The sequence below is a fragment of the Lactuca saligna genome, chromosome 1 (assembly GCF_052625555.1).
Source record: "Lactuca saligna cultivar CGN05327 chromosome 1, ASM5262555v1, whole genome shotgun sequence".
Classification (NCBI taxonomy): domain Eukaryota; kingdom Viridiplantae; phylum Streptophyta; class Magnoliopsida; order Asterales; family Asteraceae; genus Lactuca; species Lactuca saligna.
In genome coordinates, this window is record NC_136417.1 from 135,568 (window position 1) to 156,144 (window position 20,577).

The window sequence follows — 20,577 nt, forward strand, 5'->3', positions numbered from 1 at the left end:
TAACTGCATCATAAATATCTTACAAATTAGGCATTGATGAATGATGATTTCATGCATTGATGATGGCATTGACAGTTTGAAATAAATGTCTTAACAAGTTAACTACTATTAGAGGGGATTTGGAATATAAAAGTTTGAACGAAATATCATGATAACAACTAATGGGAAAAGGAAAAGGTTCGGTGCATGTCGGCAACTTTTATTTATTTTCTTTTTTCCCAAGGGCCAAGATGCAAATAACATCAACTCAGTTTCACACTTACAGGTGTCGTCAGTTTTTCCAAATAATAAAATAATAAAATAGCTATATAAAAAAAGAGTTATTATTGAGGTGACACTTGACAGACAGGTAGTTGCTTAGTTGGAAATCATTTAGAGGAAATGAGTGGTGACAGGTGGTTGCTTACTCGGGAATCCAGACAAAATGATTGTGACTCATGGACCCGATCCGATCCGATCCATCCATATATCCGAAGCATCCCCTTATCATGTTTCACTAGTTTCAACCCTCTCTCTAAACTCAAGTCTCAACCTTATCCTTCCTCCCACTTATCTGGTGCTCCTGTGAGGGTCGGTAGCCATGGCGTTTGCAGGGACAACCCAGAAATGCATGGCATGTGACAAGACTGTGTACCTGGTGGACAAGCTCACTGCTGATAATCGCATCTTCCACAAAGCTTGCTTCAGATGCCACCATTGCAATGGCACCCTCAAGGTTCCAAATCAATAAATCAATATATATATATATATATATATATATATATATATATATATATATATATATATATATATATATATATATATATATATATAATGCCAGAATGATTGATGTTTTGCAGCTCAGCAACTACAACTCCTTTGAGGGAGTTCTGTATTGCAGGCCACACTTTGATCAACTCTTCAAGAAGACTGGTAGCTTAGACAAAAGCTTTGAAGGTACGTACGTAAATAACCATTTGGATTGCCATCAAATTCAAATATATTCATCTATGGATTTCTAATTAATGGTCTTTCAGGCACACCAAAGATTTTGAAGCCACAGAAAACCATTGATGGTGAGGTATGACCCATAAATTGAATCTAGATCACTATATTATATTTGGAAAATGGCACTGTATAATCTTGAAGCAATTTTCACAGAAACCAATGGCTAACAAAGTATCTAGCATGTTCGTGGGGACCAGAGATAAATGTTTGGGCTGCAAAAACACCGTCTATCCAACTGAAAAGGTACAATCAAAAAAAATCATCTTACTAGCTTATTATGCTAAGATCGTGTCAAAAATAGCTAGCTTTTACGTAAATGAAGTATTATGAACGGAATAATTATTTTTTTGCAAATAATATATATGTATATCATTAATATAGGTTTCAGTAAATGGAACTTCATACCACAAAAGCTGCTTCAAATGTAGTCATGGAGGATGTGTGATCAGCCCATCAAACTATATCGCACATGAAGGTCGCCTCTACTGCCGACACCACCACACCCAACTCATCAGAGAGAAGGGTAACCTGAGCCAGCTCGAGGGTGACCGACCTGGACAAGTCGCACCTTGATCTTTTCTTTAATTTGCTCTTGCCCTGCCTCTTGGTGTGTACGCTAGCTTGTGATGATATGATGATAAGAGATGAAAGTCTGTTTTCCTATTTCCTAATGATGATAAGAGATGGATCATTGATGATACGCTGTAATTCCTTTTTTTTTTTTTTTGTTATCTTACTAGTTGTAAGACCCACGGGTTTATTAAAAAAAATAATATTAAATTTTGAACATCAAACAATTATTAAGGTGATACTTTTACATATAATGAAACAAATCAATGATTGCATATAATAATTAAATCCACTCTCATGAAAACAAGGTTGTATTTTTTTGAGCAATTTATGCCCTTAACAGTAAAAAAAAAGTAAAAGAGGAACAATCACTTTTTCATTTACCACCAGCAGGATGAGCCTGAAACTGAAAGGAATGAAGCATGATAGGTGGGTTCAAATATAACCACTATTGAGTAAATTTTCATTACTTTATGACATAATATATGACTTGTAACAGGAACTCCATAAAAATATGCAGAAAACGAAAAATTCCCTTTATACATATTTTTGAGCAGGGACAAAACAGTCATGGTACAATGTTTTTTGAAGAAAACAAATAATTTTTAAAAAGTAATATGCTATTCTCTGCTTATTTTTTTAAATGTTCCAAAATACCCTTTCTCCAGTTTTTTTTAGCAGGGGCATAATAGTCCTTCTATTACACATGTTTCAAAAATAGTGTATATGACAAAGCGCATATACATAACAGAGGGATTTCAATGCTACTTTCTTCTTATTTTCGAAAATGTTCCAAAATGCCCTTTCTTCAGTTTTTTTGAGCAGGGGCAAAACAGTCTTTCTGGTACATATCTTTCAAAAAGAATGGTGTATATGACAACAAGATGAATGTAAAAGCACATATGCAAAAATGAAATAATTCATTAGATTACAGGAGGAACTTAGAACAAAGAATGGATAAGCAGACATCTACAACTCTTAATCCTGAACCATAAATGGAATCATTATCCAAAATCGTGTAAAAGAAAACAAAGAAACAAAATATATATATATATATATATATATATATATATATATATATATATATATATATATATATATATAAAATATTAATGACACACATATAGAGACATTAAAAGTAGTATGCTATTCAGATTTATTGCATGTGTGAAAGAAAACAAAGAAACAATATATATATATATATATATATATATATATATATATATATATATATATATATATATATATATATATATATATAAATATTAATGACACACATAAAAAATATTAATGACACACATATAAAAAATATTGCATTTACAAATATCGTTAAACAAATCTATGATTTCATATAATAAGATGGATGATTAAGTATTATAGTATATGCAAAACTGAAACAAATCAATGATTGCATATAATAATTAAACCCATTCTCATGGATTGATAATTATATAAAAGTTATATGTGGTCAATGAAAAAAAACCTAGCAAGTCATTTCAAACCAGATAGTTATTTGGTCAGAGTCCTTTCTCCACTTATTGGGTTGGGTGGGACAAAATCTTAAGTCATTGACATCAGTGTAACCGATACACAAAGTTTGCTAATTGGAGTACATTAAAAAAATGCAACAAAAGCTGTAGTATTGCATATATGGAAAAAATGAAGTAGGGTGGTGTTGTACAGATGCAACGGACCACAAAGAAAGTGAGATGCTATTATTTGTAATAAAATGAAATTCCTAACGTGTACAGAGAAAAAAAAACATAAATAGTCCTGTAATGTTCTTTGAATTTTTGGTGTAATTGGGACAATACACGCATGATAACAAGAAATAGCAATGCAATTTACATTGTTGAAGTAATACTTTCCCTTTAACAATAAATATATTTTTTAGCCCTCCAATTAATATCCTTTAGCATAAATAAAATGAAAGTATTTTACTATTCCTTGCATTTACACTTAATATATGGAGCTTCCTTATTACATGGAGCTTCTTTTCATTTAGTCCAAATTCGTAGTGATTCATTCCTGTTACTATCTTATATTCAATAAAAACTGACAAAAATGTCTTTTATCCATATTTTTTAAAGTGAGTTTTACATGTCACTATTTATATGAAAATATACATTAAGTACAATGTTATTTTCTCGTTATTTTCAAAAATATACCAACATACCCTCTTCCAGAAAACACATCCTGCACAGAATTTGTGAAAGGAATTAGAATGAAATACTTTTTTAGAAAAATCCAAACATAAAGATAGACAGGAAGACATGAATGTCGTATATCACAAAGCAAAAAAAATCAAAAAAAATATTTTATCTGTTTGTAACATGAAACAGATTTTACAAACGTATGCTGTTATTTTCTCATATTTTTATAAAATATACTGTTATTTTCTAGTTATTTCGATATTGCAAACGTTTTTAAAAATTTAAATGTTAAGCATAAAACAGATTCTACATTTTTGTAGAATATAAACGGGAAATTATATGTATTGTAAAGATGCAATGTATTGTACAGATGCAGAGGAAGTAATAGGGCTAACCTTCTTTAGATGTTGTAGGCGATGATGGATTTGGAGAAGAAACTATCTCAAAATACGCCAAAGTAAGGCCTATACAGAGAAGGAATATGGATTAAATAGTGTAACATACACACACACATATATATATATATATATATATATATATATATATATATATATATATATATATATATATATATATATATATATATATATATATATATATATATATATGTGTGTGTAGGCGATGATGGATTTGGAGAAGAAACTATCTCAAAATACGCCAAAGTAAGGCCTATCCAGACAAGGAAAATGGATTAAATAGTGAAACATACACACACATAAACACATATATATATATATATATATATATATATATATATATATATATATATATATATATATATATATATATATATATATATATATATATATATATATATTTGAGACCATTCTAATTTTGTGAGACCGTGAGACCAAATCTAAAAATAATTTTAAAATCCAAAATAAATAGAAAAATCCAAAAATTCTTTTTTTAAATATTATTTTCGGAACTTGAATTAACTAAAAAAAATATAAAAAAAATAAAAAAAATTCCGTTTTTTTTTTGAAAAAATACGTGAAATATTCTAAATAGAATATTACACTGACATATTCTAAAAAATAATTTTAAAATGCAAAATAAATGGAAAAATCTAAAAATTCTTTTTTTAAATATTATTTTCGGAACTTGAATTAACTAAAAAAAATAAAAATAAAATTGAAAAATACGTGAAATATTCTAAATAGAATATTTTTCTTCCTCTTACATAAATAGAATATTTTTCTTCCTCTTACATAAATAGAATATTTTTCTTCCTCTTACATAATTACAATGTGTATATTACACTGTACATATTCTAAAAATAATTTTAAAATGCAAAATAAATGTAAAAATCAAAAAAAAAATTTAAATATTATTTTCGGAACATGAATTAACTAAAAAAAAATAAAAATAAATAAAAAAATGCGTCTCACGGTCTCACAAAATATAGGTGGTCTCAAATGAACCTAACCCTATATATATATATATATATGGGAAAAGTGAATATACCCTTAAAGGTATATAAGCTTAGGTACCCAAACTCACAATATTATTTCATTTTGTATCGTATATACACATTGTAATTGTTCAATGTTCTTATAATTCAACTTTTAACTTGATTTATTTCCAAGATTTATATAAATTTGATATTTTTCTTCCTCTTACATAATTTTAATTTTTAACTATAATATATAAAGCCTAGTAGGTGTCCGACATAAAGATGTGATGTAAGAGAAAAATAATAGTGAAATTTCGAAAATCTTGAAAGTAAATCAAGTTAGGGTTGAATTTTAAGAACATTATAATAAATATATCAAACAAAACGATGCATTAAGGTGGGTTAGGGTACCTATCCTTATATATCTTTAAGGGTATATTCACTTTTCCTTTTATATATATATATATATATATATATATATATATATATATATATATATATATATATATATATATATATATATATGGAATTGATTAGTGTATATGAGATTTTTTTTTTGAGATTTGTGAGATATTTAATTTTTTAAAAATCAATCAATTAATAATGAATTTGAAAAATTGAATCTCTACTAATTTGGTGCGTGATTATCTAAAAGAACCAGCTGGCAATTTTCAAAGCATTTATATTCTAAACGAATTTAATATTTGACATTCATTTATATAAATAATTTAATGAGTTGTCAATTAAAATAGGTTGTAACTCAAAAATGCTAAGAAAATGTCATGTATCCAATGCAAGGAGAAGATGACATGTGGTAATAAACTATTTATTTATTAGAGAGGATTGTGGATAAAGTGTCCATTGGAATTGAAAGATTGTTTTGCTTCTTATTTGCAATGTGTTTGCTCATGTAGTAGCTTATTAATACAAGAATATGGAAAACAACCACTTGTAGTAGTCATCTTCTCTACAAATCATGAGAAACAAAAGGCATCTCTGTTGGAATTTTATATATAAAGGAATTGCAAGTTGGCAATTTCCTTTGTATCCCACATTGGTGGGGGAAGAAACTTTTGTGGGTTTATAAGCCTATTCCCTTGTTAAGTCTTCAAAGGCTTTAGTGGATCAAGGGAATGGGCCAAGCCCGCGTGCGCCTAGCCTAGCCTAGCCTAGCACTAGCCGACGCCGCGAGTGCGCGAAATGGCGCGATTTAGGTGCACTTCGCTGGGAGCTTTTATTTTTGACAAGTTCGGGTCAAGCCTTCGTGGAGGCCAAGTCAGGGTATTCTAGAAGGATCAGGAAACAGATTGCTTGGAGAGCAAGCTGTTGCCCTAGGGTTTCTGGGGCCGGCCTCTGGGGGCCCATTTGATGCCTTCTAGGGTTACGATACCTATAAATACAGCTCCCTAGGATCCATATAGACTCTTACGAAAATCTGAAAGCTTTCCCTCTCTCTGCGTTTTTTCTTCTAGTTTCCGAGTAGTCGCTTTGTGTTTGTCGATTTCCAGTGCTGTTGGAATATCGATCTAGCTGCATTAAATCCTGGGGTTTTACTCTGTTGCTTACAGCCAATACAAGCGAAGTAAAAACCTTTAAGGATAGGAATCTGATCCGTGCAGTTGCTTCAAGATCAAGTCAGCAATCAACAGGTCGGTTTTACTTTTCTGTCTTGTGTTTAATTCGTCCAATAACAGGACAGTCTTCTTCTACTTTTCTTATAATCGGATCTAATCGAGAAGGATAGATCTGGTTTTGGACGAAACTCGGTAATATAATAATAATAATTGGATCTATTATTCGCAACTAATCGACATATAATTCTCAATATTATTTTTCGGTTTCCTTGCGCGTTTATTAGTTTGTTTTATACAACAATTTCCTCATAAAGGTGTAGTTTCAAATTTAGAACATTAACTAACCAAACCCATTAATGGATTAGCCCAATCCAAGGCTCTGCCAATAAAATGGAGCCGTATTCTTATTTATTAAGAGTGTGTTTATTCGTATCCCTCGTTGCCTTGATTGCTATTTGTTCTATGGTTTGATAATTTTATTTGTTGTCTTTTCTTATTATTATTATTATTATTATTATTATTATTATTATTATTGTTAAATTTGTTATATTATTATTATTATTATTTAAAATTTGAGCTTTACTTTCAGGCCCGGCCCCATACATGGACGAGTTGAGCTATGACCTAAGACGGGAAAAAAAATCTAGTTCAATAAATAATTGTATATAATATGACTTTTCCCAAAGTTTTGTCCAACAAGTGGTCCATGTTCAGACTGCATCTGCGTGCGGCGTTGGAACCGGGAGACAAATATCGACAAGCTAAGAGCGTGGGCGCCAAATAATCCAAGCATATGTAATCGCCAAACCTATCGATCATCTAGAAAAACGAAATACGTAGGCATCGAGGAGCCTCTAATTGACTTAGTACGTTTTCATCCCTCTAATCTGATTGATTTCTATTTCATTCTCATTCTAGTTTCTCTGTTTCTCTCTTAAACCTACTGCACGTATTTGCTATATCATCCAATAATCCAAATTCCGATTTGCATTACTTCAAGTTTTGTGCATTTATGATGGTTAACTTGGACTTGATTGTTGATACCCTTCATCTCGTATGAGTTCATTTTTTATTATTATGAAGCTAACATCGAAAATATGAATATTTTAAGAGCTTTTAATTTCTGGAGTGGGTGAGTTTGATTTATGAATTCCTTTTTTTTTCTTATTCTGATTTCTTTCGTCTCATTCCATTTTCCGATTGATGTTCACTGTATTCGAAGTTTGATTTTTTTCTGAAGCAAATACTGAAAACTGAGGATTTGTGAGGTTTCGATAAATATGATGTTGATTTCATACAAAAAGGAGCGATTTTGCAGGGAATCTAACGAGTTAATTGAAAGAATTTGGTGGTTTGAATTTTTGTAAAGATGTTAAAGTTTGTGCTCACCAAGCTTTGACGAAATTCCATAGAAAATAAATTAATAATGTCTTTTTTCTGTTGTTCAAAGAACAGTAAGAGTTAAGAATAGAGAGCTCCAACTTGCTTGTGGTTAGTATTTTGCTTTTTGGTTTTGATTAGTTTTCATTTGTAGGGTTTTTCTAATCTGTTGTGTGTTCCACATCATATACAGATGGTCATTGTAACGCCCGGGTTTTCAGGGCTAAGCATTTTTGTCAATGTAATAGTCTAGGTCAACTATTGTAACTCTTTTTGAAGTAATAAATATGAAATATTTGAGTATTATGTGAATTATGTGTGTTTATGTGTTTATTATTTAATTATAAATGTATAATTAATAAAGAATAAAAATGAGCGTCAAAATTAAAGTGTGAGATAATCCCGATATCTCTACATAAAGTTGTATAATATGTCTCAAGGTTTCCGTGCATATAAAGAATGCCGAAATCCGAGCTATAAAGAAGAAGTTATGGCCCGCCGAAGTTTTACGACAAACCCGGCACGACACCGGGAAACGTAAATAGTGAATTTACGATAGAAGACTTTTTAGCCTTAGCAATCTAAACAAAAGTCGTAGAATATGTTAAACTAAGAACATCGATAAAAAGAACGCCCAAATCTGACTTCGTATGAAGAAGTTATGATTTTTCTAAGATTCGGCTTAGCAGTGCACGGCCTGAAACTCGAATTTTAGTTCGAGCGGTTTTTGGCTTACGCAACATAAATGAGAGTTGAAGATCTCATTAATAGGAAATCAACGGTAAAAAGACAGACAAAAACAGAGTCCGTATGTAGAAGTTATTAATTTTACGCAGACGTTTAACAGTATAATCTCCTTGTACTGTTAAATTTAAGATCGGTCGAGAGTTAGCTGACGGTGTCAAAATGAAAGTTGTAGATCTTATTATTACCTACGCGTGGATATAAAGAACGTCAAAAACGGAGGTCGTATGTGAAAGTTACGGATTTTAGAAGTCAGAAGTGTGCTGTGCGAAAATGGGTGATGTGGCACAATCTTGGCCATTGCTTTCTCCCCAAGGCTTGCCACCAGATGGTGGCATGTGGCACCAAGTTCAGCCACATTTCACCCTATAAATACCACCTCTCCCACCCTCATTTTCTTCACACCTTTCCCATTCTTTCTTCTCTTTACTCTCTCTCTCTCTCTAGAACCTCTCTTTAGCCCCGAAATCCCCCGAAAAGCCTAGGGAACCTCCCTAGCACAAGGCGGAAGCCCCGGAGTGCTCGAAGGCTCCGAGAAGAAGAGCTTTTCGGCTCGGGAACGCTGCTCCAAGCAAAGCCCGGTTTTCTATAAAACCCGCTGTAAGTGAGCTACGCCTACGCTATTTTTAGTATAACTTTTATTTAATTATAGTAACGTTATTAGGAACTTATAATAAATACTTGGGCTATTATTATGGGTTATATAAGTATTTTTTTTGACGCTTATATAATAATAATAATAGCTAGACTATTAATTAGTCTCGACGAATAATAAACTAAACTCTAGTGGTAATAATACTAGGTTTCGTCGAAGAAAAAAATTCTTTTTAAGAAGCGAAGCGCTGTCTGAGTTCGGAATCACCACCTTTTCCAGTGAGTGCATAGTTACCTTCAACTTACACATAGATATGAAGTATTTTATATAAATTACGTGCTATGTGTGCATATTATCTGAATACTTGCTATCTATGCTAGATGAACGTTATTATACATGTTTTCAATGATTTAAACTGTATATGTATTTTATATCTACGAAAATGTTGGGGTAAAACATGGGTAGATGTAATAGGTGATGTGTGATAAAATGATGAGAGGCCTCGATGTTGTTGTTGTTGATCTAGTCATCTAGCGGAGTATAGATGACGACCACGGACTCTTCTAGACAGTCCAGTGGAACACTAGCAGGTTCGCAACCTGTAGGTGTTGTGAACGATGTGTTCACCGGTGTACTCCATCCCCCACATGGTTGCCTATTAGGACATTTATTGCTGAGGAATCCCCTTAGCAGTAGTGTCCGTCCCGATGATGATCCTTAAGCTAGGTCCCTTATGATAGGTGTTTAGGGACGTAAAGTGAGGATAACGGGAACGGGTAATCGGGTTATTGTTGATTGATGAAATTAATAAACTTATTGTGGGTTGAAAACCCTATGTGCTCACCAGGCTCCCAAGCCTGACCTACTCAGTTTTATGCATTACAGGTAGTGGCGCATGAGCATAGGTGTGATGTTTTGGACGAGGGATTATGGATATAGGCCTGTAGATATGAAATAATGTAGTAAGGCTTATATTGTACTGTTTATACTTTTGATCTGTACGAACATGACATCCCGAGTCTTTTAATGAAATACATTTCTATGGAAATGCTTTTGATAAATCTTTATCATATTATTGTTTTGAGACAAATTCCGCAACCCTTTTATTAAAAGATAACTCTGATTTTGAAATAAAGTATAAACAAAACCGGTCTTTTCTGGCCGTGATTTTGGGGATGTCACAGTTGGTATCAGAGCATTAGTTTAAGCGAACTAGGAATTTGTAGGATTTCTAGACTTAAACTTAGAATGCTAAGCGATGATTGTGAGGTGTGAGCACTAGCTTATTTTAGGAATTGTGCCTAAAATGCTTATATGTGCTAAATGCTTTATGCATGATATGCTGTTAAATTGTTCGGATCTACGGTATGTTGCTGACCGGATCTGGAAACCTTATGTGTTTAGGATTCTAAACGTACGACTACGCTATTAGAACTAGCATGTAAACGTTTCGGAGTGATAAGGACGATTTAAAACGTCTCTCCTAAATAAAGATCTAAATCCACCTTATTCGGTATATAGATCAAGATGGTAAGGACCCGTAGCGGAAACGTAAACGCAAATGGGAACGGACACCAACCCCCCGTGATCGAGCAAATACCAGTTGTGGAAGCCGCTGCCGGACCAATAACGATGGCCGGAGTGCAAGCGATGATCCAGGCAATGTTGGATCGTCAAATGGAGGAAACCAGGCGTTTGCTCCAGCAAAATCGAGAGGAAGCGACTATTCAGCTCGAACAGCCCGAGTTGAACGAAGGGCAGACTGAAGAAGGAAACTACAGTGGGACTATTGGTCAAGCCAACCCACCGATAGTTAGGCAAAACCACCAGGATGGAGGAAATGATGGACGTGGATGCAAATACAAGGATTTCATGGCATCCAAGCCACCGAGTCTATCCGGAAGCCCGACGCCGGTGGAAGTCATGAACTGGATCTCTGAGATGGAGACAATGTTTGAGAGTTGCGAGTGTAGCAATAGGCAGAAGACTGCTCTTGCAGTTCCTCTATTGAAATCTGGAGTACTAAGCTGGTGGAAGCTATTAGCTGATTCAATGCCCAAAGGTGAAGCAAGCAAAATGTCGTGGGAGGATTTTCTGGTACAGTTGAAGATGCAATACTGCTCTGAGCAGGATCTTCTGGAGATCAGCAACGAATTCCAGAATCTGAAGAAGGGAAGAATGAGCGTTACTGAATACGCTGCAAGCTTTACTGAGAAAATGAAGCTTGTTCCTCACCTCGTCCCAACTGAACTCTCCAAGGTTAACAAATTTACCCTCAGATTACCAGCGGACTTCGGTCCAATGGTCAAGCAAACTACCACTCTGAAAGCTGCCATCTGGGCTGCTAAGAATGTGGAGACCCAGATACGAGAAAAGGGTCTGGAGAGAGCGGAAGTGGGAGAGAAACGGAAATTTGACGGATCCTCGAGGTCCGGTAAGAAAGGTAGATTCTCGAAGTCTAGTTCGAGAGGAGGAGGATCAGAAGCAAAGTGGTGTGACAAGTGCAAGAAGAAGCACTCTGGGAAGTGTGATGGAGGGGTCACTTGTTACAAATGCGGAAAGCCTGGGCACTACACCAACGAATGCACTCTTAACCAGAAGGCCTGTTATGGGTGTAATGAAGAAGGGCATATTTTGAAGGACTGCCCGAAGAAGAAGGAGGCAGGAAGACCCAACATACCACCAAAGCCGAAGGCGAGAGCCTTCCAGATGACGCTCGAGGCTGCAAAGGAGGCAGCAGACGTCGCTTCAGGTACCTTTCTTGTAAATGGTTTGCCTGCAAATATACTGTTTGATTCCGGAGCCAACTACTCCTTTGTGTCGCATAAATTTAGTGCGAAATTAGCATTACCTGTAGAAAAACTTGATAACGCCCTAATTGTAGAAGTTGCCAGTGGCAAATTCGTACCTGTTAGTAATCGTATTAGGAACATCGTCATTGACCTAAACGGAAACGAATTCCAGGAGGAACTATTACCCATAGAGTTAAACGGTTTCGACATCGTTTTGGGTATGGATTGGCTTAGCGCCAACGATGCCGAGATATTATGCCGAAAGAAGATAGTTAGGATAAACCCACCCGGAAAGGAATCATTTATGGTGTACGGGGACAAACGCAGAGTGAGTTCTGGAACCATATCCTTGATGAAAGCCAGGCAATGTTTGTCCAAGGGATGTGCATCGTACTTGGCATTCGTAATCGATGCTAAGAAAGAAAAGAAAGAGGTGCAGAATATACCGGTTGTGTGCGATTATCCGGAAGTCTTTCCCGAAGATCTTCCTGGATTACCACCTGATAGGCAAGTAGAATTTCGTATAGACTTATTACCAGGAACAACACCGATAGCAAAGGCACCTTACCGATTAGCACCGACGGAGATGAAGGAGCTCATGATGCAACTTCAGGAGCTGTTGGATAGCGGTTTCATTCGACCTAGTTCATCACCCTGGGGAGCTCCGGTGTTATTCGTGAAAAAGAAGGACGGAAGCATGAGGATGTGCATAGACTACCGAGAGTTGAATAAGGCAACGGTGAAGAACAAGTATCCATTACCGAGGATTGATGATCTATTCGATCAGCTGCAAGGTTCGAGCTACTTCTCAAAGATCGATCTTAGGTTAGGATATCATCAGCTGAAGGTGAGAGAGCAGGATATTGAGAAGACTGCATTCAGAACAAGATATGGACACTACGAGTTCTTGGTTATGTCATTCGGACTAACCAATGCTCCCGCAGCATTCATGGATTTGATGAATAGGGTTTGTAAACCATTCCTCGATAAATCTGTGATAGTGTTCATCGACGACATTCTCATTTACTCGAAAAGCCAGGAGGAGCATGGCAAGCATCTACGAGAAGTGTTGGAGGTGTTAAAGAAGGAGAAGCTTTTTGCAAAGTTCTCCAAATGCGACTTTTGGATACGGGAAGTCCAATTCTTGGGTCATGTTGTTAACCAAGAGGGAATAATGGTTGATCCCGCCAAGATCGAGGCTGTAATGAAGTGGGAACGTCCGAAGAATCCCACGGAGATTCGAAGCTTTCTAGGATTAGCCGGATATTACCGACGATTTATCCAAGGCTTTTCTTCGATAGCTGCTCCATTAACAGCTTTGACCCATAAAGGAGCTACGTATACATGGAGTGAGAAACATGATGAGGCGTTCGAGAAGCTAAAGAAGAAGTTATGTGAAGCGCCGATACTTTCTCTACCCGATGGAGTCGAAGATTTCGCAGTTTATAGTGATGCATCTGGAGTCGGGTTAGGTTGTGTTCTGACCCAAAGAGAAAAGGTGATAGCATACGCATCTCGACAATTGAAAGAGCACGAAAAGAACTACCCCACTCATGATCTGGAGTTGGCAGCGGTAGTATTCGCCTTAAAGATATGGAGGCATTACCTCTACGGCACGAAGTGCAAGCTCTTCACTGATCATAAGAGTCTCCAGTATCTCTTTAATCAGAAGGAGTTGAACATGAGGCAACGACGCTGGCTAGAACTTCTCAAGGACTACGACTGTGAGATACTTTACCACCCAGGTAAAGCAAATATTGTTGCTGATGCTCTCAGTCGGAAAGTCAATCTTGAAAGAAGAAGGCCAAGAGCGTTAAGAATTGAAGTCGTCTCGATGATTGTGGAAAGTATCAGGAAAGCTCAAGAAGAAGCCTTAGAAAAGAATGACCAAAAGGAAGAACGTTTGGGAAAAACGTTAGTGTTCGGTACGAACAGTCGAGGACTGAATGTATTCCAAGATCGAATTTGGGTACCTAAGACGGGAGGAATAAGAGATCTTCTAATGGAAGAAGCACACAAGACCATGTACTCGATTCATCCCGGTAGCACTAAAATGTATAAGGACCTAAAACCCTACTACTGGTGGCCGACGATGAAGCTCGATGTTGCGAAGTATGTGGCTGAGTGCATAACATGTGCGAGGGTTAAGGCACAACATCAAAAACCGTATGGGAGTTTAGAACCCTTACCTGTACCCATGGGTAAATGGGAAGACATCACCATGGATTTTGTGACTAAACTGCCCAGAACGAAGAATGGACACGACATGATTTGGGTAGTCGTGGATCGTTTCACCAAGAGTGCACACTTCATAGCCGCCAACGAGAAGTGGTCTATGGATAAGCTCGCAAATGCTTACGTGAAGGAAATTGTAAGACTTCACGGTGTCCCTCTTACGATTGTGTCAGATCGTGATAGTCGTTTCACGTCAAGGTTTTGGAGGAGTCTACAAGAGGAGTTGGGTACAAAGTTGTGTTTGAGTACTGCTTACCATCCACAAACTGATGGTCAGAGTGAAAGAACGATTCATACGTTGGAAGATATGCTGAGAGCATGTACCCTCGAATTCCAAGGGAATTGGGACGAGCACTTACCTCTGGTAGAATTTTCCTACAACAATAGTTTTCACTCGAGCATCAAGATGGCTCCTTATCAAGCCTTGTATGGGCAGAAGTGTCGTACGCCGTCTTGTTGGCTTGAAGCCGGAGAGAAGCAGTTTATGGGCCCCGAGATAGTCCATGAGACTGCTGAGAAATTGAAGGTGATTAGGGAAAGAATGTTAGCAGCTCAGGATCGTCAGAAGAGCTATGCCGACAAGAAAAGACGACCGATAACCTTCGAAGTTGGGGATTCCGTTTTACTTAAAGTCTCACCGTGGAAGGGACTTATACGATTTGGGAAACGAGGAAAGTTGAGTCCAAGGTTTATTGGACCATTCAAAGTTCTTCAAAGGATTGGGAACCAAGCTTACAAGTTGGAATTGCCCGAAGAACTCAATGGTATTCATAACACCTTCCATGTGTGTTATTTGAGGAAATTCATGGGAGATGTTCCCGACATAATTCCAATCTCGGAATTAAGGATGGATGAGAATAAAAGGCTGATCGAAGAGCCTGAGGCAATTATTGACCGTAAGACTAAGAAGTTACGACGCAAGATGGTCGACTTGGTGCTAGTCCGATGGAAACATTCGAATGGGCCGAATCTCACTTGGGAAACAGAGGATGACATGATGAGTCGCTATCCACATCTGTTTGCTGATGCATGATTCCGGGACGGAATCATCCTAAGGGGGTGAGAATTGTAACGCCCGGGTTTTCAGGGCTAAGCATTTTTGTCAATGTAATAGTCTAGGTCAACTATTGTAACTCTTTTTGAAGTAATAAATATGAAATATTTGAGTATTATGTGAATTATGTGTGTTTATGTGTTTATTATTTAATTATAAATGTATAATTAATAAAGAATAAAAATGAGCGTCAAAATTAAAGTGTGAGATAATCCCGATATCTCTACATAAAGTTGTATAATATGTCTCAAGGTTTCCGTGCATATAAAGAATGCCGAAATCCGAGCTATAAAGAAGAAGTTATGGCCCGCCGAAGTTTTACGACAAAACCGGCACGACACTGGGAAACGTAAATAGTGAATTTACGATAGAAGACTTTTTAGCCTTAGCAATCTAAACAAAAGTCGTAGAATATGTTAAACTAATAACATCGATAAAAAGAACGCCCAAATCTGACTTCGTATGAAGAAGTTATGATTTTTCTAAGATTCGGCTTAGCAGTGCACGGCCTGAAACTCGAATTTTAGTTCGAGCGGTTTTTGGCTTACGCAACATAAATGAGAGTTGAAGATCTCATTAATAGGAAATCAACGGTAAAAAGACAGACAAAAACAGAGTCCGTATGTAGAAGTTATTAATTTTACGCAGACGTTTAACAGTATAATCTCCTTGTACTGTTAAATTTAAGATCGGTCGAGAGTTAGCTGACGGTGTCAAAATGAAAGTTGTAGATCTTATTATTACCTACGCGTGGATATAAAGAACGTCAAAAACGGAGGTCGTATGTGAAAGTTACGGATTTTAGAAGTCGGAAGTGTGCTGTGCGAAAATGGGTGATGTGGCACAATCTTGGCCATTGCTTTCTCCCCAAGGCTTGCCACCAGATGGTGACATGTGGCACCAAGTTCAGCCACATTTCACCCTATAAATACCACCTCTCCCACCCTCATTTTCTTCACACCTTTCCCATTCTTTCTTCTCTTTACTCTCTCTCTCTCTCTAGAACCTCTCTTTAGCCCCGAAATCCCCCGAAAAGCCTAGGGAACCTCCCTAGCACGAGGCGGAAGCCCCGGAGTGCTCGAAGGCTCCAAGAAGAAGAGCTTTTTGGCTCGGGAACGCTGCTCCAAGCAAAGCCCGGTTTTCTATAAAACCCGCTGTAAGTGAGCTACGCCTACGCTATTTTTAATATAACTTTTATTTAATTATAGTAACGTTATTAGGAACTTATAATAAATACTTGGGCTATTATTATGGGTTATATAAGTATTTTTTGATGCTTATATAATAATAATAATAGCTAGACTATTAATTAGTCTCGACGAATAATAAACTAAACTCTAGTGGTAATAATACTAGGTTTCGTCGAAGAAAAAAATTCTTTTTAAGAAGCGAAGCGCTGTCTGAGTTCGGAATCACCACCTTTTCCAGTGAGTGCATAGTTACCTTCAACTTACACATAGATATGAAGTATTTTATATAAATTACGTGCTATGTGTGCATATTATCTTAATACTTGCTATCTATGCTAGATGAACGTTGTTATACATGTTTTCAATGATTTAAACTGTATATGTATTTTATATCTACGAAAATGTTGGGGTAAAACATGGGTAGATGTAATAGGTGATGTGTGATAAAATGATGAGAGGCCTCGATGTTGTTGTTGTTGATCCAGTCATCTAGCGAAGTATAGATGACGACCACGGACTCTTCTAGACAGTCCAGTGGAACACTAGCAGGTTCGCAACCTGTAGGTGTTGTGAACGATGTGTTCACCGGTGTACTCCATCCCCCACATGGTTGCCTATTAGGACATTTATTGCTGAGGAATCCCCTTAGCAGTAGTGTCCGTCCCGATGATGATCCTTAGGCTAGGTCCCTTATGATAGGTGTTTAGGGACGTAAAGTGAGGATAACGGGAACGGGTAATCGGGTTATTGTTGATTGATGAAATTAATAAACTTATTGTGGGTTGAAAACCCTATGTGCTCACCAGGCTCCCAAGCCTGACCCACTCAGTTTTATGCATTACAGGTAGTGGCGCATGAGCATAGGTGTGATGTTTTGGACGAGGGATTACGGATATAGGCCTGTAGATATGAAATAATGCAGTAAGGCTTATATTGTACTGTTTATACTTTTGATCTGTACGAACATAACATCCCGAGTCTTTTAATGAAATACATTTCTATGGAAATGCTTTTGATAAATCTTTATCATATTATTGTTTTGGGACAAATTCCGCAACCCTTTTATTAAAAGATAACTCTGATTTTGAAATAAAGTATAAACAAAACCGGTCTTTTCTGGCCGTGATTTTGGGGATGTCACAGTCATAGTTGCAACTGCTCTAAGGGCAATTTAGTATGAACTCAAGGTATCGTTTTAAACTTGGTTGTTTCATTATATTATAGCTACTTTTAACTTAGGAACTTTTCATCTTTTTTGAAAGTATAGGTATAACTTGCTTTATTTTTCCCTGTTTTCGTTAATATAACTTTTTTCCTCTGTTTTGTAGGGTTCATCAGGCTATGAAATTTACAGTTTTATACATAACAGTTTCATTGAAGTGCCATCACTGCCAATATATTGTTCATAGATGAACTCTTGTACCAAAAGGTTAATGGCCTAGCAGTATGGAGTGACCATCTCATATGAGAGGTCGGGAGTTCAAGTCTCGGTGAAGACATAGGTGGTTAATTAGGAGTAGATTAGTTAGTTTGTCGTTTAAAAAAAATGAACTCTTGTTGTGCTTAAAATGTGAAAACGGTTTAATTGCAATAATAGTGATGAAAAGAAGTAAATTTGTGATTGAAGTTAAGTTGTGTAAACTTTCATAAGTGATAGCATCCCGGGAATCAAATAAAAGAAAAGGACATTTTCTATTGAGGTTTTTTGTAATTGAGGAGTACATAATATTTTTATTTTTAGTGTTTTGATAATAAATGAATTAACGATTTCATTGTTGTAGCTAGTTTCATTACTTGTTGTTGATGTTTATATTAATTTGTGTAAATATTTATTTATTTATTTAAGCAAATATAAATAATAAAGCTATATATTTTTTTGACATAGGGGCATTATTTCATCATTTGGTCCCGGGCATGAAAAACTAATGGACCGACCCTGTTTACTTTCTAACATTTTTCGATCTCATGGAAGATCCTTGTAGTTTCAATTCTAACATTTTTCGATCTCATGGAAGGTCATTGTAGTTTCAATTTTTATGATGGTTGGTCCCTCATCCGTATAAAAAGACTTTTATATCCTTTTTAGTTTTTTTTACATTTTTCTTTAATTAAAACTATTAAAAAAAAAAGAAATAAAAAATACATTGCAATCCCACCCCACCTCTATTTACCCATTGTTTTCTTATTATTAACTCTGCCTTTTTTTCTTCTCTCTATAACCTCTCATCAACGACGCCGCCACCACCATCCATCATTCTCTCTTACTCTTTTACTGAGCCTCTTGCCACTATCATATCTCTTCCTACACTCATCTACTTACTCTACCTCTCATATCAAAAATCGTCGTCGGTAGCATCGATGTACATCAGAAAGTTCGTTGCCCCCAACTCCTCTTTCCTCTCGTAACAATTGACCATCGTCCTCTATAATTGTTGAAAACAAAATATCAACTTTGAACATCATAATAGCGTTGGTACGAATACACAAATATGCACCGACGTCATCGATATCTTCATTGTTCAGCAATCGAGGAGCAAATATGGATTTTGATTTTTCCCGACCAGGGTCGAGAAAAAGAGGAATAACCGAAGAAGTTAGTTGTTTGTCTCCAAATAACTTCAAATTAGAACGATGTAACATCCCGTTTCCGTTTAACTATTTTAAAAAGGAATATAAATATTAGAATAATTAATTATATAGAAAATGTTAATCAATAGGGTTTTAATTAAAAAAATATTTATAAGATTGTTGCCATCTAATTATCAAGTAATTAATTAAATAAATAAGTAAGGTTTATTTATAATAATAATAATAATAATAAATATAATGATAATGACCTTAATAAAGGAAAGTGGATTGGAAGAGACTAAATGTTCATTTTAGAAACTCGATTTAAATAGAAACTAGAATTAGGGGTTAAATATGTAAAAAGATGGAACTCAAAGGGTCTTTGTTTGAACCTGCATAGGAATTTCAGACTCTCTATAAAGAAACAAACCCAAACCCTTATTTTATCGATAAAACAAAAGTTGTGTGTGTTATTGTTGTGCAACAGAGAGATATTGATACTTGATAGCCTTCCTATGAACTTTGTTGGGTATTATGTGTTGTGTCATGGGCCATTCTTTTGTATATTCGGTTTGGGCATGTCCAACCGTGATTATAGATTAGGGTTATGTTATACATACATATATATATATATATATATATATATATATATAGTGCATGCATGTATGCCTTTACAGATACGATAGTCATTTATTATCTCTATTGAATTGTAACCCTAAAAACCTCTATAGTCTAAGTTCTTAATCGAGCTCTTCTGAGGTGTTCAAGTTAATCATTCGACATCAGTTAAACCATTCTTGTGTTCATCAATTCTTTATCTTTATTTTTCTACTTGAATCTAACAATATATAAGAAGTTTTATTCCAACAAATGGTATCAGAGCAAGAGATTGTGTTACTCATACACATTCCTTCTGTGTGAAGAATTCATTAGGGTTTCCACTTTTGTCAAATATATATCTAGGTCGTCTTCTTCCTGTCGACGGTAACTCTAGTGTTTAATAAAACCCTAATCTCAAGTTTACAAGTCTGATTCTAGAAGACTAAAAAGGAGTACAATCAGCTTTTGGTAGACGTAGAGAAGATTCCACAAGATGAAAAAGAAAAGCAACTATGCAATCTCAAAGCCTTGAGGATGATCATATTTGCCCTACAAGCCAATACCTTCCGTTTAGTTAGTTCATGCACGACTGCGAAAGAGATATGGGACAGACTGAAAGAATTGTATTCAACCGACGAAGATCTAGAGCACTCTATACAAACCTTGTTACTCTCTGAGTTCGGTGCTTTTGCTAAAACAAACCTGAGGAGACTCTTCTTCAGATGTTTGATCGCTACAA

The 20,577-nt window shown here is 35.7% G+C and overlaps 1 protein-coding gene across 1 annotated transcript; it reads left to right on the forward strand.

Annotated features, from left to right (window-relative positions):
- The first annotated feature begins 487 nt into the window (after positions 1-487).
- On the forward strand, positions 488-1,784 carry LOC145032585 (LIM domain-containing protein WLIM1-like). Its single transcript, XM_078984183.1, has 5 exons — positions 488-715; positions 840-936; positions 1,017-1,060; positions 1,141-1,230; positions 1,369-1,784. The coding sequence occupies exons 1-5, from the start codon at positions 581-583 to the stop codon at positions 1,558-1,560; spliced, it is 558 nt and encodes a 185-aa protein (XP_078840309.1). The 5' UTR covers positions 488-580; the 3' UTR covers positions 1,561-1,784.
- The last annotated feature ends 18,793 nt before the right edge of the window (positions 1,785-20,577 follow it).